Source organism: Paralichthys olivaceus, chromosome 2, assembly GCF_024713975.1.
Source record: "Paralichthys olivaceus isolate ysfri-2021 chromosome 2, ASM2471397v2, whole genome shotgun sequence".
Lineage (NCBI taxonomy): Eukaryota > Metazoa > Chordata > Actinopteri > Pleuronectiformes > Paralichthyidae > Paralichthys > Paralichthys olivaceus.
In genome coordinates this window covers 3,427,476-3,453,325 of record NC_091094.1, presented here as the reverse complement: position 1 = coordinate 3,453,325, position 25,850 = coordinate 3,427,476, and the positions used below count along the sequence as shown (strand labels likewise).

Here is a 25,850-nt window from a genome sequence, read left to right as displayed (position 1 = left end):
AGCAGGTGGAGAAAACTTCTGTCGCAGTAAAAATCAGTTCCGTGACATCTGCAGTGTTTTGTGTTGAAGCTGAGGCTCGAACTCTGGAGCATCGACCTGACGTCAGATTTTATTTTCCTGTATTGTTGATTGAAACTGTGACCGTTGTTTGTGTGTCTGGTTGTGTTTCGATGTTTCATATCTTCGAGACTTTTCACTTTCATACCACCGATAATTAAATCTGAACTTGAACGCGCTTCATCAGATTTTTCTAAATATAACGAAGTTCAGAAAAACCTGAGGGGAGAAAAATAAACGTACATGTTGCAAAGTACTAGATAATGAAATACTGACTCATGTCAACCTTGTTTTTCATTTTTCAACTTGCTCCGGTTGTTTGAACAGAGTTTGGATCTAATTTCTAAACACATCATCTTATATATTACATTTAAATACTTCTGACGAGTATTTATCCACTCAAACCTTTTTCATGTAAATTTACAACTTTCACCCAAAAATTGAAAACTGCGAAATAATCGTACAAATCTTGTAACAAAGAGAAAACTAATTAAACTTAAAGATTATTTGTTTAGGGAAAGAAGAAAAAAAAATTAAGGTTTAAACCCCCCCCTCTCACTATTTCACTTTTGAGTCATTAATAATTAATTTAATTGAGCAAAATAATCTTGAAATTCCTGTTTGGAATCAAATGAGACGACAGCAAATCCGTCCTGAGCTGTTTATTAGTTTCTGACTCTGGAAAAGAAGAAAATCAATCTCTGAAACTTTTCATCAACCAAATCTCACAAATCCATTTTCCTATTTTTTCGAACTAATAACATCTTTTTTTAAACCGATCCCTCCCTGTGACTCTTGCTCTCACTCTGAAAACCCCAGTAAAACTTTCACCATCAACTGTTCACATGAAAACTTGCTTCAGATCCTGGTTCAGAACGAATAACCAGCGTTTATCGACCCTGAGAACAAACGAAGCTAATTGAAATGTGATGCAGGAGGAGATTTTATATTAAAATGACCCCGATGCTAAAGATGGAGGTGATTTCAGCTCCTTCATGTTCTGCTGCTGCTGCTGAGTCTTTAATTATACAATAACATTTATTATATTTTGTACATATATATATGTACTCTACTATACATAGTACATACCTCAGTACACGTACTCTATGAGCAGTTCACAGTTTATGTACTTGGTTTGGGTCAAATATTTCCTATAAGAACTTGTGTACAAAATATTTTAGTAATTTATTTTTGCTGTGGGAGTTAATGAAAAACTCCTCTGAGCCAGTTAACTGAATTTATTCAACGATAAATAATTGGCGGATCTAAATAAGCTATAGCATATGCTTATGACGTCATACCCTGGCTTCACAGTGACATCATGATGACATCATGATGACATCATTCCTAATAATAATAAAAGCTTCAGGTCGCGTCTATAGGACGAAGAATAACGACGTTGCATCACATGATGGGGAATCACTTCCTGATCCTGATTCAGCTTCACATTGATTATTTGCAGAAATATTTTGGAAAAAGTTTTTTTTTTTTTGGATCATATTTTTGTTTCTAACTCAGTGAATCATCGGAGGATCCTCTTCGGAGCCGGAGGGTGAAACTAATTCAATCCGCCACCGTTAAAGGTCAAAATGAAAAGAAACGTTTCCTGCTGTTCGCTGGATAAATAATCATCACGGACAAATTATAGAAATGAAATACGTCTCTTTCCCTCACGACTCTGTAAAGATTTGAAGCTTTGAGTAAACTGAACAGCGACGATCCTCCGGTGCAAGAATCACGAAAACACAGACAAACACAGATTCAGTGAAAATAAGAAGAGGAAACGTTTTACTCACAATCTTAATGTCACATTATACAAAGTTACAAATTCAAGCTTTTTAAATCGGGCTGCAGGACTCACACGTCTGCAAGAGGCTATAGATCTGCAGTCAGTTTATCAACCATATTTACATTTAGTGAAACATACATTCAAGCTGTGGAACAAAAATCCCACTCCGTCATAGAAATATTGTTAAATACAAAACGGACAGAAGCAAACAGGAGGAGGAGAAGAAGAGCGGGAAATAAAACTTACAACCCTTTTATATAAACAAAAAAACATGTCAGCCACGTAATCACTGTTTGATTTGAAGGGAAAGTTCGTCACATAAGTTGTTTTCTCTCTTTTAACCAACGCACAGATTGAACTTTGATATTTTGTGAATGAGAACCAGGAAATGTTTGGAATCTGTGGCTGGACACCAGATAAACTCTGGATCCTCGAGGGGACAGATGTTTACAGACGATCACCAAGTCACCACCGTTCTCTGGAAATCGTTACTCACAGGCCGCAGTCGTTAGGATGCAAGAATTTCTTAGTCATAGTATCGACTGAAGTTTCCAGTAAACAACATTCTGATGTTTTTAATAACGAACGGTCTGATCGGAAACATCCACAAACACTGATTTGGGCTCAGATTGAAATCGCTGACACGTGTCGTGCTGAGCCGCTCGTCTCGCCGCGTGTACGTCACTTCCTCAGGTTTCTCCCGGAGAGTCGCTGTCGCCGCCGCCACCGCCGCCGCTGCTGCTGAGGAGCCGCAGCCGTTTTCTCTCCCTCTTTCTTCCAAGTCCGTTTTTATTCTGTCTTCTTTCTGACGGAGAAAAGATTCAAAGAAAGAGAAAAACGTTAAATGGTGCAAATACTTTTGTTTTGTTTTGTCTTCGCTCGTCTACATCCGGTCTGTGACCCACTGACCCTGTGACCTGACCTGGGATCTGCACGGGTTCAGATCTATGGGGAAAAGGGTTAAAAGAGCCCAACGAGGTGTGTGACAGCAGAGTTACACGTGACGTCCAGGCCGACGTTTCTCCGTTGTGCATGGGTTCGATTCCCAGCTTTATGTTTTCACCCCTGTTTGTTGGTTTGAGAGTGGATTCCCATGAAAGTTGCTGGAAGGATGAGATTGAAGTTTTGGGATCAGGACAAAAGTTTGGAGCCAAGAGAGTTTGATCTCTTTTATTAACATCAGAGTGTGTTTGTCTTTCACAAGAAGAGACAATGCGTCATCAACACGTCCACTCGATCACTGTGACAGGAAACGTTCAGGAGCCAGTGACTGAGACGTTTCCCTTCCCACTCACAGGCCTTCTGTTCTAGAAAAGTTCTGGAAAAGTTCTGGACTCAGTGCGATTGTGATTTAAACGGGGTCACATTTGATTTGTCTCCATATCAACGTCTCCTGCAGAGATTTCTTGTTCTGTTGTGTTGGCTGTTTGAATTTAAGAGCCTCGTGGGGCTTTAGCAGAGGAACGTGTTCTCCTGAGTGTTGTTCTAGTTTCTCAGTTCTAAGTGCATCTTGTTCCTCTCCGGTGTCGAGAACCTTCAGAATGTGACAGAATAGAAACGTCCGTTCAGTGACTTCATCTCACGCATCAGATCGGTTCACCTTTAAATCCACTAACTCTGTCTTGCATTAGTTCTACACTAACGTACGCGCTTCGAGATCCGGAGGTTTAACGACCTGAGTCGTGTTCAAACAGCTGCTCCGAAACCTTCAGCGTTACATGATTGAATACAATAAAAAAAGTTTCTGTGAGTTGCTCATCCTTTGTCAACGTTTCATCCAAACGTTGTGAAAGTTGTGTAAAACCAGAGAGAAGCTGACGGTGGTCGGAGACTTTTTCACGCTCGTTAAATGTCGCTCAGGTGTTCGGGAGCCTCAGATTTGGATCCAAGATAAACACTGAAGTCCCGAGAGCCGAGCGTTGGATTCTGCAGGTTTATGGTCCGGTGTCAGTGAAGTATTCTCACTGATGAATTGCTGCTTCGAGACGAGAATCTTGGCCACGAGTTTGCAGACGGAAAATAAAACGCTTCTAAACTCTCGTCAGCAAAGATCTGATGTGACGAAACGGATCTGACGAACAGATGAATCTGATTTTACGTTGTTTTAGACCAAGATGGCTTTTTGAATTCAGTTAAACCATGAACATAATGACATCAGGTTCAAACACACACACACACACACACACACACACACAGTCTCATGTTCGGCCCTGATAGAAAATGTGCTTTCGATGCAGAGAGGAGCTTCAGTATTTTTGGCTCGAGTTTGAAAGTGGAGTCGTTTCTGTGTAAGAAGCAGCAGCGACTTTGATTCAGACGTCGACTGACATCAGAGAATAAAAGAAAAACGCAGGATGGAGGAGGAGCTAAAACCCTGAAGAGTTTTCTAACGGAGCGGAACTCGTGAACGGTTCTGGATCTGGACGTTCATTTCTACCTTCATTTTCTCAATCAACATTTCAGGAGAGTTTTAAAGGTGAAACCAGGCGGAGCAGCTACGAGATGAATTGTGACCATAGAACAAAATAATATTTGAATAGGTGAGAAAAGACAAAGCTGCAGGACTGTGTACATATTTTTTTAAGAGTGAGGGAACTACACTTCCCATAAATCACGGTTGTTCTGTGGTAAACATCATGTGACGGTGAACCATCACACACAGATGATATCAAACTGACTCGAGTCTCCTCTGATTCACAGTCTCGTAGCTTGTTGTGAGTCTCCCTCGGTTGGTTAAAATATTACGGCTGATAACCTGGACATAGTTAATGAGTAGATTTTCATTTCGGGAACCACGCTGCATGGCTCCATATTCACACAGTGGCCATTCTCCTCTGGAACATCAACACGCAGCATAAAATAATATTTGAGTTCAGTGTCAAAAGAAACAGTGAAAAATAAGTTAAAACACATTTATTTGTTTTTGGAAGAAGAAGAACGACTCCAAACAAAGACAAACAGAGGAGAAGTGTTTTTTCTACTTTTTAAATAATCAGTCTTCAATATTAATTAGCATCAGAAAGCACAGAACTGTAACTAGAAGCCGGTTTGGTTCCGAGTCGTCCAAAGAAAACAACAAAACATGTTGTTTGTGTTGTTCGTGATTTCCCTCCAGATGTTTTCTGATCCTGTGCCCGTGCTGGCAGAAAAACGTTGTTTATCGGAGCGTTACAAAAATGAAAAACTGAGGTATAGAATTTCCAGTGATTGTTTTCTGACCTGCCAAAGCTGCGGGTGACGTTGGGGCATGTTTGTGTAGAAAATCATTTGGTTGAAGTTTTGAGGTTTGGGTCAAAAGTATTTGGTTAGTTTTTGGTAAAGCTCCTGATGAAGGTCGAGAGACGTAAACGGGAGGAAGTGGGAGAAACAGCGCCCTCCAGTGTCGCATACACAACCCGACTTAGATTAGTTTTCCTGATGAAGTCTCAAAAGCAACAGGAACTCCACGAGATGGATCCGTCCAGGCCCGATGTATCCCATGATACATTGCACCTTTTTCAAAGAGGTAAACATTTGGAAGAATTTATTTTTAAATGTAAATTCTCAACCGCAAACCTAACGGTACAAAGTTGATCCAAAAAAACCATAAATATAAATTTCTGCGTTTTTTTAAATTAGGAACTTTCTAGTCTCTGTTTCTAGGGGACGGCTGTAAGGGCGGGACAAGCCGGAGACCAGACCAACATGTGGCAGCTCGGGATGTAGCGTGTGCGTTCCGCTAACGTAACCACCTGCTAACGAAGTAAGACAAGCGTCAAGGCTGTTTTTAATTTTGTTTCTGAGGGAGCTAATTTTAATCACTTAGAGATGTTAGCCTCCTGCTGCGTAGCCGTCGGTTAGCATCTCTGCTAGTCTTGTGCTAATGTCGCTGCAAGGTATGAATGTAAAATCAAGTAGTGACTTGAAGTAACTAAAGTAGCCAGACTGATTTTTAAGTGTGATATAATTTAATTATCAGCTGCTCTGAGTTTAAGCTCGATTGTTTAGCCTCGGTTTTGTGAATTGACGACGTCCATACGATGTTTCCGAACTTGATCGATGTCTGTCCACGTGAGCGTTTTGGGTTTGAATCCCTGTCTGTGCCTGAAAATGCACATGACACGTCCACTCACGTACACTGGACAGGATTGGTTGAACCTTGTCTCCTCCACGTTAACGCATTGTGAATCTTGTTTTATTCTGTTCATTTTCCTCTTTGTCTTATTCGACAACTTGTGAGAAGTGAGAGTGATTTAGAGAAATAAAACCTTCCCTTGGATCTACTTCTGTATTTACCACTAGAGAGAAACGTAAGAGAAGGAGTAACGTGTGTTTCGTTATCGAAGTGTGAACTTGATCCATACAGACGATGTATTTTCTGTGTCATCAGACCGGCTGGTTGCAGCTCCACAGTTGAGCGCTGGTGTTTTTACTGTTTTGCTCAAGGGCACGTCACTTGCATTTTTTTGTGATGGTGTGTGTTTGTGTGTGTGTGTGTGTGGCAACGCTGGAATTCCCACTTTCCAACCACAAACCAATGCACAGCGACGTCCTGATTTCGAGCCAGCCGCCTCTGGTGCAGCTCTGAGAACTCAACTCCACGCTGGAGGTCGTTTGCCGGTTGCTTCTCACACGTTGCTTTGAATAACATTTCGTTGTCTATCAGTCGGAGACGGAGGAGCAGGAGGTCCGGCTCTGTTTACGCCACATCTCCTCTTCTCTGCCCCTTCAGTCACAGGAAGGCTGCAGCGTCAGGCCCAGCCGTCATCTGCCCTTCATTAGGGACGAGCGCCCCGTCCTCTCAAATCAGACTTTTTAAATCCCCTCGTCTCCTCTCGTCCTCAAATCAAACTCTCCTCTCCTTTTCCATGGCCGTCTCTCTCCTCTCCAGCCATCCCTTTATTATCATGATCCGTCCTTCATTAGCGGTGCTGTCACCGTGCCTTTGACTTTGGACGCTGTGCTGCTGATTGGGAATTAAGACAGGCTGTCCTGAAACGCCTGCGCACGTCGTCTGTGCGCATTTACATTTGTTACACATTACATTAAGTGTTAGCGGATCTGCGCGGACGAGCATGTGCCGCTCGTATGTTCTTCCGAGTATAGATGTATGCATGCTCATACTTGTGGACGCAACTAACTGAAGGAGTTCGTGTGGTCTGTGTTTGTCTCTGTTGGTTTATTCATGTGTGAAGTTTTGCAAACTCGCTGGTACAAACAAGAACAAAGTGTTTGGCAGAAAGTCTCAGACATTTGGACAAAGTTAAAGGTTATTTCATTCCTTGTTGAGCAGACGCAGTGAGAACAACAGATCAAACTGTGGCACTGACTCTGAAAGTCCATCCCTCACGAAACATCTGCACACGGACACCTGAAAGTCGACTTTTCCACCGTAAATCAAATCACAAACAATCGATCGATGTTTGTTATCAGTTGAGGAAAATCTCAGAGATCGAGTTCTTTTCTGTTTTGAGAAAATCGTCCGAAAATCTGTTTTATCAAGGTTCGATCGCGACTCTATTGCTTCTGCACAGACTCGCACTTCAAACGACGTCGCCTGATGCAAGATGGCGGCGCTCAGTGCAAAATATTACGGCCTCGTCGTCCATTTAAATCCATCTTAAATCTTTATCACTCAGATGTAGTGTTGCTGCTGTGTGAGAGTGAACATCCCTCGGACCTCGGACATCTTAACTGAATCAAGTGCTGCGCTGGAGAACGGCCCTAACCACAAACACACACACACACACACTCAGATACAAACCCTGTCCTTGTGGCTTCTTTACTTCCGTACAGCCCTCACACTGAATGTATGACCACATCACAACGTGGACACACTCAGTTTTCCCCCTGAGGGCGAACGTCGCTGTTAAACATTGAAAACAGACGCTGAGATCTCACATGCGTTTCCAGTATCTGTGCTGACGTGAGGACGCCTCGCCACAACCGGAGCACGTTTCAAACGCTCTCCGCGAAGCATCACAGCTTCAAAACTGAGCCGTGAATTTAGATTTGTGGTTCGTGGGCCGGTGTGGTTGGTTTTTTTTCGTGATGGCTGGAATTTGCTAATGAGAACTAGTACGTTGTGCAGTTCGCTCCAGTGACGGTATAACGAGATCAGAATGACTGTACAGGAAGTAATGGGTCACTGCTGGAGACATTCAGTGTTTATGGGGCAGTTAATTATAATAACAAGAAGAATAATGGCAGCAGAATTTATTCTAGTGTTTTCCAAAGACGATATACACACAGAGAAAACAGGAGCAGAGAACACGCAACATTAACACTGGCCCCAACAATACTTTGTAGTGTGTAAGGTGAAAATGACGGCTTTGTGTTTAATGGGTTAATGGGCTTGTGTGAGACGTCTCGGCCATCGTAACAAACGGCAATTTAAATTGGTAATTGGTAAAACATAGAACGAGCAGAGAAGAGTCACTAAATCAGCAAACTGACTTAATGAAAAGTCTGCATCACCAGACTGTAGCAGCCAAATCCACTTTTTATTTGTGCGGGAAAATTTTTTTTATTTCTTCTTTTTAAAAGTCACATAATCTCACTTTAATGAAAAAAAGATATTAAAGGTATGAATATTAGCTCTAAAAATACACAATGACTCTGACTCGACAGGCAACCTCAGATAACTCTCCTCCTGCGAGTGGAGCGGACGTCACGTGACGCTGTCACAACATCTGAGAATCAGGCTTCACCAACAATCTCTGATTGAGATTTGAATCAAGTCTCACGAATCATCTAAAGCAGTTGCTGTAACCTCACCTGAACCGGGTTTAATTAGACAATAACATCGTTACCATCCATGTGGTCGATGGGTTTGAAACACTCGACCAATAAAACGTTTGTGTCTTTAACTGTAGGCACAAAGATTTGACTTTTTATCTTTCCAGAGCTGTGAACATCATAAACATGATTCTGTCTTCCTGTGATATTCTGTGCGGCTGGATAACATTAGGAGTCGGTGAGAGAATATGATACAACTCGTCTGACCCTTTAAATCAAGACAATATTTGTCGTCTCTGTGGTCGAGGGTTAGAGTAAAATTTACTCGACAAAGACGAAAAGCCGGAGGATTTTTCAAAAATGTCGGTCTTATCCTCTTGAGCCTGAACCGACTCCTTGCACAACGCAGAGTTACACTCAGAACCACATGTTGCAGTGGGGGGGGGGGGGGGTTATACAGCAGCATAACGGAGATAAATCAGCATTACGAAGCATCGTGGAACCATGTGGGCCAACTCACACAACCTCTGGAAACAACCGTCAGGTCACACACAAACAACCGACGCGAAACACAAATACACAACACGCTAAAGAAAACGACACGAACAGCTTCTAGATCTGACTCTGGCTGGTTTGATCCCCGTCGTCTCCTCCTGCTCGGAGTCCGACAGCGGCCGTCTACCGGACGAATTCCAGCCGCGGACAGGAAAAGTTTTATTGGACGACTTTGTATGAAAGTTAAAAAAGTTTTTAAAAAAGAGTTGCATCTGCATGAAATTAACCACTTCAGAATAAAAGCTCACAGGGTGACGTCGGGCCAGACCAGAATGAATGAAATTAAGTTTATTCCTCCTTTGTCTGAAGTTAAGAGGCATTAGCACTGGATTGCATGCTAACATGCACATAGTAAGGATGCTAACGTGCTGATGGTTAGCATGCGTAATGATTCCCATGCTCAGCTAACTAGTGCTAAATAATTCCATACATGGGGCAGAGCTGATCGAGATGTCGTCAGTTATTTTGGTTGCAGAGTGAAATGTTGACCCGACGTTGACGCGATTGGAAAAGGAGGAGGATGAACTGGGTTATTAAATTTATCCCAAGGGGGGGCGTTAACGTCAATAACACATTTCATGGCAATCCATCCGAGTCGCTGAGGCATTTAACTCAAAGCTATAAATGTGAACCTCATGTTAGTGCGAGAGGAAAAACAGAGAATCCCCAAAACCATTAGTTAGACTCTTACTCTGGTAGCCATTAGTGTCTGTGCAACATTTGGCCCCAATAAAACAATTAGATACTGAGATAATCCACAGAGTGAAAACTCTCAGCTACTATATTACAGAGGATATTAGATGATCATTTGAATTCCCCGTCTAGTGACGATGAGAGGAACAAAAAAATCACGACTCTCCATCCGAGAGTTGTTGAGATGTTTCGATCGACATATCGAGAAATATGTGCATTTTCACTTTTCTTATTTCAAGCTGTACTCGATATGTAGTTGTGTTTGCATTTTCTTTTCATGTATATATACATCAGTCACATTAGAAATGTTTTACACCCTAATATCAGTATATTATATTTTTGTCGGGCTCTAACACAAAAAAGTAAAAATTTAATTCTACAACCAGAGTTTTTGTCTCTCTCCACGCTCCCTCCTGATCCACGTCCATCACAAATATATTCACATTATATTAATATGATCCGTACCCCTAACCAAAGCATACAAAGCAAATAAATATATAAATATAAATACCTTCTCTCATTAAACACTGAAGTAAATGAATCCTGCTCTGGGACTCTGGGTAGTTTTCATGCACGGAGACAGAATAAATGTCAAAGCACCAAAGACACCTGCTGCTTGTAGAAAATACAATAATAATGGGGCATCTTATAGATTGTACACATCATATATATATCTATATCTATATATATCTATATATATATATATTCATTCTGTATAATGGAGTATACAAGGACCACCTGTGCAGCACAGGGAGTCTCTACATTTTTGAAGGTCTGATAAAAACTTTATAGACATAATCCAAAGAAAACACAGAACCGAGCCGGAGTGAATCAGTCACACTCACACGAAACCTCATGAAAATGCCTGGAATCCAGCTCGAAACATACTTTTCTCATTTCGGCTCGGTCCCTGAAAGGAGGAAGGAAAAAATCTCATTACTAACTTTCACTTAGGCGTTTCTCGAAAACATTGAAGGAGCGAAAAGGAGGAAGACAGACTGCAGAGAGCTCCTTGTTCTCTAATGAGTACCTGTCGTGCAGGGTTTACTTGCCCCCAGGCCACGTCTGCACCAGGATCACTGAGCAATAACTTAATGCGTATGATACATGGGAAAATGTACTTTAGCTCTTAGTCTGAGTTGTGTTACGCTGTGAGATCTGCCCAGATCCACGTGTTTCCAGATGAGAGGAGTCCTGCATATTAAAGTAGCACAGTGTAATCTGAATAACTCCCCGTCTGTCAGGCAGGATTTGTCTGAGCCGTTTGTAGATGTGAGATCGTTCTTTACAATGTTTCCTGTCCCAGATATTCAAACTGAGGATTCGATGACCATATAGTCTTTCTGTTCGAGCGGAGGGAAATGAATGACGGTTGCCATGGTAACATCATCACGGTGTTACTGGCAGCATCAGCACCTTCAGGACTCCACACCGTAGTTCTAATGCACCAAGTGTTTTTTTTGCGTTCCTCAGATCACGCTGCAGTTCAATATTTTTCGTCTTCTCCTCCCATGAGCTACTACAGATCTTTTTTTTTTTTTTTACACATGTTCCACTTTGGCTTATTCTTCTTTTGAGTAATGTCGTCTCGACCTCCTGAGAAATCTGGAATGTCCATAAAACCGTTATAGCCGTAGAAGCACCTCCTCTGATCTCTCCACGTCTCCGCGGTGCTTTATGGTCTATCTGACTCTGAATGATCATAATTTACTGAATGAACATCATTCCTACTTCTCTATTATCATATAAATAACTGCACATGAAATTAGAGTCAAATTAAGCAGTTTAAAAATGATTAATTGTCACGTTTTTGCCTTTAAAGGTCTAATTCAAACCTCACGGTCACAACAGTCGAAGACTCCCGACGTGACGATCCAGCAGGACGCCTCAGCCCACGCCCTGTTTGTGTCCTCATCTAAATTAGCTGAATTTAGTTTTTCTGGAAACCAGAAAATGAGCTCATTCCCATCACCCTCCAAAACTGATCTGGGTAACATCACGACCACCCCCCCCCCCCAACAGAAATCTAATGGAGTCACACGTGGACTCTATTCATCAGTGATGGAGCTTCTCCAGAAAGTGTCCCTTGCTAGCATCAGACTGGAAACATGAGTTCTGTATTGTTTGGAGCCGTGGGAGGAAGAAGTAGATTATATAAAATATGCGGGACAGAGAAGCAGGAGGCCGTTTCACACATCCAACATATGGAATATCATCCCGCCGTGCTCTGGTGCACTCGTCCTGCAGGTTTCCGCACCATGGAGACATTAGAGACCACGTCTGCGTGCTGGTTGTTAAAGTGTTAAAGATGGACGACACCTCTTCACTTCCTCCCACTATCGAGAAATGAAGCCCAAATATCCGGATCACGCAGATCTGGCATCTTTAAATAAGTTTAGTAAAAAGCTGCTCTGTGGTTTTTGTGTAATGCTGCTGACGGACAAACAAACGCATGAGCTCTTTAGGTTGTGGGAGGAGTGACTCTGGGGACATGGGGCCTTTAGTTCCTTAAATATTCATCATCGAATTTATTCATTCTTAAGCTTATTTCCGTATATAATTTACAAATATGATGCAGATACTGGAAATATTTGGACAAATGTTAAACTGTTCAACGTATGTTAACATTTGAAGTCATTATCCTCTGGTTTTCACTGAAGCCCTTTAAAATAAGATGAGATCTGATTATTTATTTTTATTTAATTTTACATTTCACCTGGTCATTTCCTGGTAGTATTATGGGATATTAGTGATTTCTGACTGAGTACACACACTAAGACTTGTGGATCCACCGTCCTGCTCCGTGTGTTATTCTCGGCCGTGTGTGTTTCGAACTTATTCTTGGCGACCTGGCTGTAGCGTGCCGAACCTCGACTCTGAAGCTCAGATGGAGCAGGAAACTCTTCCCGAGAGGAATCACTTGTATGAATTAAGCCTTTTGTTTCAGCTTCCAGAGGCTTTAAGGAACTTTGGATTTCTGTTGTGACTTGTGACATTTGTACTAAACACACTTTTTAAAACAAAACACTGCAGCACTTAATGGATTAATAATGACGGATGGATATCTGACAGAGGAGTGTGTTTGAGCCTAATATAGATGTGAGACAGATGCTGCTGCTGCTGCTGCTGCTGCTGCTGCTGCTGCGCTTGGACCATAGATAGACCATGTTCTCCTCCTGTTTACGTTTGTGTTGCGCTGCATCGTAAAACACCAGCTATGCAGCCTCCTCAGTTTTATAGCAGGGGGAATGCATTACGTCCCAAATAAGAGCTGCACCGCCGCGCTCCGTCTTTAAAAGGGAGCCGAGTAAATCAGTTCGTTTTGATTATCACCGCCATAAACTACAACTTAATAAGCTTTCACACTAACACCAAACATGTGTGCGCAGCCGCATATGACAAGTATAGATGCAGAGGAAGAGGCCCTGAGACGCAGCCGCAGAACGTAACCTTGTTTTTCAAATAGCAGTAAAGGTGAATTACCGAGTAAATCCTGATAAAAGGACTTCAGGCTCCTGTCGTGTGTTTATACCTGACTGCAGACGGAGATACACAAAAACAACAACTGTCTGTTGTAGTGGAATCCTGAGGCAGTTTCATCCTCCTGTGGGTTAATATGCCCCCGTTTAATTACCCTCACACATCCTGACTGGGATCCTGCACATTGATCTCGGCCAACTCCAGACAAAACAACATGTGTCTGCAGCTGCATTTAACACATGTATGTTAAATAAGCTGGTGGTGGTGCTGCTGCTCCCGGTCAGACGTGTTTCTAATTCATGTTCTAGTCTGGATTATTATGAAAATCAGTACATTATTATCAACTCACAAGTACGCTCAGATTTTACAAATTATTTCCTGATATTTAGCCGTAACTAAAAATCAAACGTCCGCTGAGGTGAGATAAATGTTTTCCTGCATGTGATGGAAGTTTTCTGGAGGCTGGTGAACGGAGCAGCTCGAGCCTAACGACCTTGGCGATCTGTCGACCTTCCCTCTACCGCCCCCATGAGGCTGACATTTGCAGAGAAACACCACAACCCTCAGATTTACTGCCATGAGATTTTGTTCAGAAATGCGAGTCTCTCTCTGGGGATGAATCGTAATCCCCTCTGTGACCTCTGACCTCTCACCTCCAGCCACTGTTCTTTGTACTTTGTCACTGTACTTTGCTTTACGACCACATGCATGCAAAGATAATGAAGTTCCCAGCGGCTGCAGCTGCTCTCTGTGGTCAATGTTAGCACGCTGACAAACCGAATGAAGATGTGCAAACTCCGAGCACGTCTTTCAAACCGGAACCCCAGAGAACATTTCTGCAGGACGTCACCACCTGCGTCTCCACTTCTGAATACTTGACTGGGACTTGAACCTGTGATTAGGAGTCTGTAACCGCTGCTCCACCACTCATGAAATGTTACCGATAAGATAACGGAGGTACATATGGAAACACACTCACGTTACCAGGACACATATTAGCTGTCAGATGCTAAATTGTCAGGAAAAACGGGCGACGAACCCTCAGCCGGGTTTCGCACCGCGTGTGACATGTCGCTAATCCAGTGAGCAAAGAGTGAATGAGAGATGAGACCCATCCACATCATCTGAAAACAATAAGACGACATGAGAGTAGAGTCGTCTAATCTGGAACAACGGAGGAATGTCAAGGAGATGCCACAGCACCCTTTTATCCCAGATGTGTGCTATTAGGTTCACGGGTCGGATCCCAGCGCCAGACTCCGCTGGATCGGATTTCTTCCTGCGCTAATGCCACCGGACATACGATCTGACAATGATAATGATGATTACTTCAAATGACATGCCTTCCATTGTGGAAAACGCACAGGCATGCACACACACACACACACACACACACACACACACTAAAAACACAATATTTGCGGAGTTCTAAAGAGAAATTACCGTTGGCTTTCTCACCACTTTGGAAAAAGTGAAGTAAAACACAGCTCCGTACATTCCTCCGCACTTTTAAATTCTTTTATCAGCTTCTCTTGCTTTTTAGTGCAAAGTGGAACAAAAATATGGAACAACAAACAACAACTGGGTTTTGGTGGAAGAGCCAATTTTTCATTTTTAATGTTGCGGTATATCCGCAAGAAGTTCACGATTAATTTAACGCAGGGTTAAAAAACAAGATCCAGACACTGTCTCTGACACAATAGTTCTATTGCTGATGAAGCAAAGCCTAAAAATAAGGGCGTATAATCACTGTTTCTTTCTTTTCACTGCAATTTTAACCGACACTGACAGCATCTCCACAGCAGAGCTTTGAAAATATCCTTTTTCTTGCAGTTGGAGTCTATTTTCAGGTCGAGAAACACAGAACACATGAAGAGCATTACGCCCTGGACACGATTCTTCCTATTTCTTTGAGTTACACCAAATCTGAGAGGCTGGATGTCCTTGGATGGAAGTAACGTAAACGCTTAAACCACGAGATGGAGCTCAGGAGGTGTGATGACTTAAGATGCTATCTCGCCCTGCAGCCGCCAACATAAAGAAATGCAAGGCCTCCTTTTAGCCGCAGGGAGGAGGACGAGGGTGTTCTCCTCTTCAGCGTCTCGTTTTCTTCTCAGGACAAAGTCTCGATGAGAGTGGGCTTGTTTGCTCAGGATTAAATTAAGAGATGTGTGTCCTCTGATGAACTCAACAACCGCTCATGATATTAAAGCGGCTTTTCAAAAACTCTCCCTGTCTCCTGTGGGATTTTCCCACTTTCCGTTTTGATAGAACTGATTTTGGAAGTGGTTTTCACCCCCACACCTCGTCTTCACACACTATGGTTTGTTCCCAGTTTGCGTCACAGTGAACTCTACACATCAGGTGTCCTCCGGGGGGGAGGGGTTCCTAACTATGCAGCCACGCCCCCTTTCCACCTTGATGACATCACGAGGGGTTTAAGTGCCGATATAAATCACATCTCTTTCTTTTCTTTGTTGTGCACGGCAGCTTCGGGAAATTCTTTCATGTGTCGTTCTACAGGAAACAGTCGGACGACTCGTCCTGCGCTCGAGGCCGTTCACTCATCCTACATCACCAATAATCCTGGACTTTTGAAGCCTTGCCAGCACGAAGGACACTTCCCCGTCCGTCTCCTCCACCGCGCTGATGTTCCTGAACGGTGGAAACTCTCAACATCCGCCCAGGATTAGAAGTGGCACATGTTGGCTTTTTTTTTTTTTTTTTTTTTTTTATAGGATCCAATCTCTCCTATTTGGCATTATAAATTGCACATGTGTAACATAACACGAGGCCCAGCAATGCAGGGAATCCACAGATGTTGGCCGTCCAACTCAATAAAGAATAAATCAACTAAATGATCGGTTGTATCAGACTGAACTGATTAGAAGCGGTTTCTGCTGAAGTTTTATTTTGAAATGATAGATAACAGCTGTTAAATCGTCTTAACCCCTTTTCGTACCAACGCTTCACACCTGTGACGTCCGTCCGTCCGTCTTTCCTCACCTGTTGGACACTTTTTCTTCATCCTGCACCTTTGCGTCTCGCTGTGGGACGGACAAAGCAACGCTGCGTTCTCTTCGGGCGTCCTGCCCCCCCGAGTCCTGGTCTGCCTCCCCCACCTGAAGCCACAGGTGACGCCATTACGGAGACAGACGCTCCACTCGCTCCACTCTCCCAGCGGAGCCAAGAGACAGTTGTCTAAGAGAGAAACACACAACAGACACACATTTACTTTATCTTACAAAACCAGAATCAGAACTGGGCGGAAAAAATAGAACAGCAGAAACTCTTAATCACTTTCACATGTGCAGAATCCATTAAGGTACATTAAGGTTCTTGAAGAAGACGATCATATCGGGGAAGAGGGAAAGGCCTCGAGCACTTTTATGTCAAAACAAGAGTTTGGACCAAAATCTGGTGCAAGTCAGCGGTTCCTACACAGCCGGTGTGAACCGGATCGAATCCCAATCCAGATTTCGGTGCCATTTCTGTGTTTCTTGTGTCCGAACCCGACCTGAGCTCGATGTATGAACGTAAGCTGCACTGAGTTTGTGATTTTCTCTCCCCGCTTCACGTGGTTACTGTTTGTTTTCATGTGCTGTCAGGCCAGAGCAACAAAAATCAATGTGACCGGACCGAACCCGAATATCTTTTCAACATTTTTGTCCAAACCCCGGCCTGAAGCTCTTCAGATTCCGACGAGTGATGCTCGGCTGCGCATGTGACCCGATGTCAAGCACATGGGCCGGCAGTGTGGGCGTCCCTGGCCCCGGTTCTGGCACCAATTAGAAACCAGTACCCAACCTTAGTCCCTTTGAGGTGGAAAGTGTCCAGACCGTGAACTAGTAACTTGTCAGACTCAATACTTTTGAATCTGTTTCTTTCTGATCTAAGACCAGAGGAAGTTTTCTGTTAATTGAAAATAATGACTTGGCCTAATGTGCTTTTCCGTGCAGGGATACGAAGTTCAGAGAAACGAAGAGACTGAGATAATGAGGATAAAACAATAAATTACAACCAAGGATCTATTGAGACAAATGCTTTTCTTCAGACCCCTGGCAACCACATTGTTAGGGTTTAATTTGTCAGCAGAATAATAAACCAACAGGACATTACGCTGGCTGGTTGCTGATGAGTGATGTCACCCACAAAATCAGCCACTGCAACATTTTCCACAACGGAAAAACCGGCAGCCTCGGCCAAGATTATCTCTAGATAATCATCATCATCATTGTCAGAGCTCGAATGAAATGACTTTTGCTGGAGGTTTGCACCAACAGTCGGATGTGAAACCCTTTCACGTCACCACGGTGCACAAGAGGCCGCCCCGACGCCCAGAAACAACACAGGCCACAGCCGGTGCAGGTGGGAAACTGAACAGCACCGAATGATTAGTGAGCTCAACCATATATCTCACTTACTCCGACAGGAGGTGTGTGAAGAATAATTCTGAAACTCAACCTGAGTCGTGTGTTTTACTGAGAGTTTGACGCCGCAGTGGAAGAGATTTACCTCTTAGAGATACGTTTTTACAGTTCTCAGGAGAAAACTGAAATATAAATATTATTTACAAGTCAGAATTTGGAGCTTAGATGAGTCTATTCTAACCTTCACCCTCTCACCAAGCTCAGATCACCCTACTGCCTATGTTTCAGGTTGTTTATGCATTTACCTGCGTTTATAGAAGTGTTTGACATTTCCCCTCTTTATTCTGGTGCGGAGCGGGGTGAGGCGCTCAAAGGTTACCTCCGACTGTCGTGTTCAAAGTGAGCAATCAAAGACGAGGGCATCAGACACTGTCGCCACCTCCAGAGTCAAAATCCAACTTGTCGAGTGAGCGACTCTGTGGAAAGAGTGAGTGCTCGTCTCAGCCTGTTCAAAGTGAGATAAAATCACTTCCTTGAGAACAAAGATTTGAAATGACTGAACGACTTCAAGGTTTCGTCTCTTCTTTCAAGGTCTTTCCCGGAGTGTAGTTTCCCAAACAGGTGCGATCAATCGACAGCCATTATTTCACCAAAAATCTGCAGCTCGATGTAAAACAAAGAAAATCACAGACCACAACCGACGAGACCCTCGACCGTTTCACACGTGAAATACAGCGGAGGAGTGGACACGGAGACGCAGTTAAAAGAAGCAGGTCTGCAGCTCGTTTAACTTTTTCTTCCCCCTGAAGCACACGGTGCGGAGCGGAGCTACATTTTAATGCTGCCTGAGGTCAACGTGCTTTTTGTTCCTGGCAGACAGTAACTTGATACAGCCATTAAAACGTGATACGGGTCACAAAAGGTTACACAGGTGTTAAGCAGTGAATTGCGGGTCCTCTAGGTTATTTGGATGATGGCGTATAAACACCTGGTTTCCTGATGTGCGTGGAGAACAAACCTGGTTATTCATGTTCCTGCAGACGGGATTATTCTAATTATCTGTGTCGTGCAGTGTCGGTCGTTTCGGAACAGTTACCACTGCTACTCCAGGTGTCGGTCGGGACGAGTCTCACTCACCTATGCAGTCTGTCTGGTGGGCGAACGTTTCCTTCGGGCAGCTCAGCAGACACTTTCCTTTGTACAGCAGGAAGCCAGGTTTACACTTGGTGCAGAAGTCCCGGCTGAAACAGTGCTCGCAGTCCGGAGAGCGGCATTCTGGGAGGAGGGAGACAAACAGGTAAGTCTTCTCCGTCACCTGTCACTCTGGACGTGAAGGTGAAAGACAGATGAGCGGGAAGGACGGACAGAAAAGATTGTTAGAGATAATTTCTCGTTATTGTTCTTACACTGATTTATGATCAATGGTTCAAGTTCAAGACGGAGTGAAATGTCATGATTGACAGCTGAAACTGACTCGCTATTGGTCGGGAGGAGGTGGAGATGTGTCGTCCATCTTTTATTTCCATGTTTACAGTCTTTTGTCAGGACGGAGGAAACTTCTCACGAGCTCTTAAGACTTATCGACAACGTGCAATGGTGCTTCTTAGTTTCTCAAGGATTCTGCAAATTCTTTTCTTGTGTTTTGTGAAGACAAAATAAAAACTCGCACTAACTGCAGCAGTTAAAGACGCAGTTGTTCATGTGTGTGAACGGTGAGACGTGACGAGTCAGATCAAACGGCTCTGTGTGAGAACGTACTCGTGCAGCGGTTGATGTCCTTCCCTCTCTGTCCGTAGTGTCCAGCGGGACAGGCGTGGACACAAGTTCCATGGTGAGACATTCCCTCCCTCTGCAGGAACAGGAAGAGACGCTCGGGGCAACGCACGCAGCCGTTGTCACGGGAACACTCCAGACAGCTCCGACAGTCGTCCGATGTGTCTCTGTGAGCTGCAGGACAGAACACAGCTCGGGTTAGGGGAGGGCCTTGTTTCCATTTTCAGATAAGAGTCACTTTTTCTTGAAGTATGTGTTGCGTCCTCTCGTGGCGTTACCTTGCCATAGTTTCCCGTTCCCATCATGCAACATTTTCATCATAGGTGCACAAGCGTGCAGTACATGTAATAAGCTGATCCACACTGCAGCGTTACGCTGGCAGAAGTTTCCGTGCGTTTCACATCAGAGTGTGGATATGTGACCTGAGCCCAGGAGGCCGGTTCAGACAAACTGTTTAAATGACGCTCAGGTTCAGGTTCAGGTTCAGGTTCAGATCGGCTCGGTCAGGGTAGCTGAGATATTTATTTTTCAATGCACACGTGTTTCAATTGAGGAAAATTAGCAATAACCGAAACAGAATGTTCTGGTTCTGGTGGGACTTGGTTGGATTTTAAGTCCCTCTCTCTCTCTCCTAAGTTGTCAGCATGTATTTATATTGCTTCATTTAAAAAGTATTATCTCATTAAACACAGAGGACAAAGTAAAAAGAAAAACACTTTAGTTCCTCTGGCACACAAACTGTGCTCAGTCTTGACAATGTTTAGCATTCTGGTTTCCAATTGTGCAGATTTCACTCGTCTGGGTCTCACGACTCTCAGGTTTATGTCAAAGCCAAAGTAAGTCTAGTTATATTATATCAGTGAGCTGAGGCGTCTGCTCCCAGGTACACACAAGACTCCACAGACTGAGTGGGAAGGGGTGTAACGATGGGGAGAGGGATGGAAAGATGGAGAGAGGGATGGAAAGATGGAGTAAATCTGCAGAGGAGCAGACGCGTGCGTGAGTCTGAACAATCGTCTGATCCTGAGTTCATGAAGCCCATGCAGTGTTCACACAAACGTACAAATACTTCTTCTGATGATAACTGATATAAAAGATATATAAATGCACCAAACATACAAACACAAGAGAAGAGACGGAAGCTTCCAGAAACTGAGGCTGACGATGAAGCATCCAAACTATTGACTTCGATAAATGAACTCTGGTTAAAGAAGAAATATTGATTTAAAGGTGCTGACTATTCATCACGTGAACATTTAAATCTGTGCAGTGAAACACGAGGTGGAATCCTGCTAATGTGCTTCAACGTTGACTGTGATTTAACAACTGATACAAATGAAGAAGAAAAAGCTTGATGTATTGATCTGTAGAGGCCTCGGGCAGGAGGACACGTCCATCTCTTCAAATCAGAACAGTCCAGAGACGCAAGAAAGTGAAATCAATGAAGATAAATAACCTGAAACAAAGGATTTAATATCCTCCATGTGTTCATTTGTCTGTAGGAACCAATCATCTTGAGCTGTTTTCAGACCTGCAACTAAAGTCTGGAACTTATTTTTTTGTTGATTGATTTATAAAGTAGTCATAAAAAATATTTGAAAACTAATTGGAACAATAGGAAAAAACACAATTTACTATTATTATTATTATTATTATTATATGATTATTATATTATTTAAAACAAAAATAAAACCTCAGCCTCATGTCTGACCACAGGAATCATGTGTTGTTCAAGGTCTAAACTATTTTAAAGGATTTATTTATGGGAACCTGAACGTTAATGTGTATAATTCATTAAACCACAGTGTGAGTGTGTGAGTTCTTTTGAACTGATCCAATAAGGAGCAAAAATGTTGTTTAAGAGCTCATTTAAGAGAAATACGTTGTATATACTATTTATATATATATATATAGTCGCTGTATACACATACATGTTACTGCTTTTTCCAATTTTCTAAGTTTTACTGCTGCCCTCCCCTACAGCACATAAAGTTTAAGACATTCTGGAAAATGCAGGAAAATAAATAGTAGATAATTAGGCTGTAGTTCACTGGGTTCCTCGTGGACTCACTAACGACCCGAATATTCTGATCCGACCAGAAAGAATCAGTTTGAATAATTAAGTGAGGCTGGACATTACAGATCAAAACTGAACTTTCCAAGTGGGTGAGCGATAAAAATCTCTCAACCTCGACCTTAATCACGTGAATGTAAATGTAACACTGACCCATGTGAAGGAGATAACAGGAAATGGAGAGCTGCAAAAGGATGGACTGTTTCAGTCGCCTGAATTCTGGCAAAAACAAGTTGCGCCTCTCCCTGCTTCTTTGAACTTGGTCCGTCCCTGTCAGCCAATGATGACATATTGAGTTGAGAAATGTAAACTGTAAAGGAGCTGACACACGTGTTTTGGGGTCACGCCATTAGAAGGATTTCAGACATGTTATTGACAGGAGATACACGGAGGTAACCGCTGTGCTTTCGGCCACGCTGCTGGAATACTGGAAAATCAAGAAGCATCGAACATGACGACCAAGGAAACAGAAACCACGGGGATTGATCAACTAAATCAAAACATTTTAAATTCTCCCATCAATTAGCGCTTTGCATCTGCAGCACTTAACACTGACCTCTGAACCTGCGTGCGCTCAGTGAACGTACTCTAGTAAGCTCGGCTCAGCAGAGTTGAGCGGGGTCACTGACAATCAAGAATAGAGACTGAAAAGATAAAGACTAAGTAAAGAAGAGTTCAGTGAAGAGAAGAAAAGAGCAGATTTCCTCAGAATAACCCAGGGACCCATTTCCCTGAGCTCTGGGACCTCACTTTGAGGCCCCGACCCATTGTCTGAAAAACAGTTCTCTGCACATGTGCTATCGATCTGAAGGCTTAAGGGACTTTTAGAGGAGCGGCAGGTTTAGGTAGCGTAAAACGGTGACCTCTGACCTTGCATGGGATTGCACTGGGTTCTTAACCAGCACCAGGTGTAACAAGCTCCGTTGGGATCTCGGCGAAACATGCAAGAGAGTAAAAGGGACTTCCACCCTAAAACTGAATTTACACTGACTTGTAAAGATAACAGATGGAAGGTAAGACAACAGCGGACAAAAAGTGAATCTTATTCAAATCTTCAGCCAAAGGTGGGTGAGCTCAAAGCTGCGCACTTAAAAAAAAGATAACAACTGTAAAGGCGAGAATGAGTCTCTCTGGTTTCCAGTTCCAGTTTGACCAATCACGTTCGAGCAAGCTTTGGTTGGCCGCCGGTAAAATTCACGGTCCGTCTACTTTTGAATTCATCTGCATTTATTTATTTAGATTGTTAATATAGATTAGTCAAAATCTTGTGTGGACCTTAAAACACGTCCATCAAGTATTTCTGTTTGTGTTTTATGTGAAGAAAGTCGGACCAGAAGAAACTAGTCGGACTCTAAACACGGCACAGAGAAGGGAAGAGGGATTCTCGTTGCCCTGCATCGATGCAACATGTCGACTCACGCAGAGATTGATGTTTGGACACATCATTCCAAAATCTCCCTCGGTTTTCATTTGGGTTGAGATCTTGTGACTATGAAGGCCGTAGCATTTAGCAATTTCAATTTGTGGTCCATTCATAGAAGAATTTCGGGTTTAGGGTGTATTTTCCGGTAATATACGGCAGCCACTTCTGTAGATGGAGCCAAAATACCCACAATGCACCGTAATGTATACATTAACTAGAAAAATGTGCCAGGTGGGGGTGATGTGATAAAACAACACAAGATGTGCGGTTCCTAATTACACACGTGTGCATGTCCAGACAATTGATAGCAGCTGCGTTTGAGATGTGCTGCTATTTGACACATTTCTCACCACGTGACTTCTCGAATGTGTGCAGCGTGTAGGTCGAGCGGCTTGTGTTACATCTTCATATTCACTCTGCGGAGCTGAGGTGATGATCCTGTGCAGCTGTTCTGAGACACGACCAGCGTGCAGATACGACTTCCAGGTTCCCGGTTCAGCTCTGGCAGATGTTGCACCGACCAACTCTCATCTTTCTCGTCAATTAACACAATTAAGAAAAAAGCAACCGAAACGCATAATCCTAAAAACGATCGATTATTGATTATGACGATAAAGGAAATGAGGATACGCGGGTGTTAAGTTTATGCGTTAGAGGACGAGAAGCTGCTCTTTTGAATTTGTCTCTGGACGCAAACCCAAGTTTGTCTTCGTCCCTCCCTCTTGAATTCTCCAGTAAAACAGTCACAGGTGCTGAACATTATCTACAGTAATCTTATAAAAACACAACGCGCACTAATGGACGTGATAATGGCCTCATGACTTCTGCAGTTCTGCTTTCCTGCTCTGAAACCTTTTCAGCTGCGTGTGTTTATTTCACAGGTTAATGAACCAAGTCCAGATGCTGCAGAGGGTGATGGGGGGGTGGGGGGGGGGGAGGATTAAACACTTAAAGCTGCTGGGATCAATCAGCATCAAATGTCTAATTCTCGATATTTAAATCTGAATCATTTATAGACAAAATTCATTTAAAAATGTTACTTTTCACTTCTATATATTTTTATGTATTATTTGTATTTTACAACGCGTCGGATCAGATACTGACATATCACACGTCAAATGTACGAAGTTATGGATTTTTACTTTTAAAGTAGCTTTTATTTCTTGATTTGAATTCTACTTCCAACATATTTCAAACCTACTTTTCTTGAAACAGCCCAATCTCGCTGCCGCAAACTATTATCGTGAATTGGAGTCAGCGGCACCTGACGGCTCACCTCTGCTCGTCTGAGGGGAAATGTCGGAAGTCAAAAATGACACAGAATTTAGGCCGGATCTCCTCGATTAGCCCCAAATTCCTGAGGAAATGCCAGGCGCTGGTGAGCGTGAGGGTCACCACATACCTGCGAGGCTGTGGTCGGGACTCCAGGGTTTTCAGGAGAATCATATCAAGATTCATTGACCACAAATCTGGATCTGAGGAGAATTTCCAACCACTGAGCATCTGTTGGTTCAGAGCGTAACGAGCAGCGACACGACAGTTCAGCCGCTGACGACTGGGACCCACACGAGGACATGTCGGGGAAACTCAGTGTGTTCAAGAGAATCATGAAATGTAAAATAACTGGATCAATGTTTACGATTATTTAATATTATTTTTATTTATTCATCTGTATTTATTTAAATTATTGTTGAATCGAGACACTGAAACTCTTCCTCTGCATTAATTGTTCATTATTCCGCATTAGATCAAATACATAAATATTAATATCGTTATTTTCCAGAATATTTTCATTTAAAATAATTGATAATGAGGCAAAACCCTGTTTTTTTTTACACTTTTACTATCAAAGCTGAAATAGAAATAACAGTTAAATCAAGTATGAATAAACCTCTGCTCTGTAATCACATGATGGTAAAACACATTTACAGAGAAAGTTTTATAGTTTTTCCTAAAAATGTTGAAGTGAAATTTATATTAATTACTGTTATTTATTTGTCAAACTCTCTTTTAGTTAACGTGCGACAGTGATGGATCAGAATTTTAGTCCAATTAACAAGTTCTGCATGTTTTCACTGTGTATAATGTGCAGAGTCCAGCCAGCTCCTGATTTCCTATCACACACGTCGTCACTGAGAAACTAAGGAGAATGCAGAACTGCAGAAATTGTCATTTTTAAACGTGTAACCCCCTTAAAACAAAACCTCGTGTCGCACACTCACCACTTTGTTTCTGCTTGACACCAGACCCCATCCTGATCACCTCACATAGCAACGACATCACAATGGTAAAGAGTCGCAAATGCATCTGGGCTGCTGGCAAACGCCCGCTTCAGCGCCAGGCTGCGGACATCTGCAGGGACTCCAGGGGTGTCAGGGTGAAGATTTAGTTCCACAGCGAGGGACGGAGGGAGGCAAGAGGAGAGAGGCGCAACGACGGGGGGGTTTGAAAGCAGCAGCAGCAGCAGCAGCAGCAGCAGCAGCAGCAGCAGCAGGAGGGATGGATGGATGAAGTGGAGGAGATAATCTCACAGGCCCAGAGCAGCGATGAAAACGAGTGTTGAGGTGAAGGAAGACAGGGGAGAAAATCCTCCTCTCCTTTTGTGCCGCTCCACGCAGAAGATTTAGGGCTGAGACGAGGAGACAGACGCCATAAACAAGAGAAGAGGAGCAGGGGAGAGGCAGGGAGGCTGGAGGTGTGGAGAGCAGTGGAGAGTCTCGTCTGCTTCCTCAGACTGACGGCCTGGACTGAAAACTCACCATTTAACTGCCTCTGTCAAATTTGCGATAAACGAGCTCCACTTATCCCGTAGCCATCTTTAACCCTTTATAGGGCCAGCAGGGCCTAAGTGGTTCCACATTTCCATCTTGATCTTTAGCCTCCTCCTCCTCCTCCTCCTCGCTCTATCTATTGTTGTTC

General features: G+C 43.1%; 1 protein-coding gene across 2 annotated transcripts; it reads right to left on the bottom strand.

Moving 5' to 3' along the window:
* Positions 1–1,817: 1,817 nt before the first annotated feature.
* rspo4 (R-spondin 4) lies at positions 1,818–25,850 on the bottom strand. Of its 2 annotated transcripts, none has more exons than XM_069531595.1 (5): positions 25,154–25,850; positions 19,420–19,608; positions 18,799–18,936; positions 16,298–16,492; positions 1,818–2,647 (listed from the first exon to the last, which is right to left on the bottom strand). In XM_069531595.1, exons 1-5 carry the CDS (start codon positions 25,236–25,238, stop codon positions 2,373–2,375), a joined length of 882 nt encoding a protein of 293 aa, XP_069387696.1. In that variant the 5' UTR covers positions 25,239–25,850; the 3' UTR covers positions 1,818–2,372. The 2 variants fall into 2 exon arrangements, with proteins under 2 accessions (XP_069387696.1, XP_069387700.1); XM_069531599.1 differs by having other exon boundaries at positions 2,386–2,651; positions 25,154–25,843.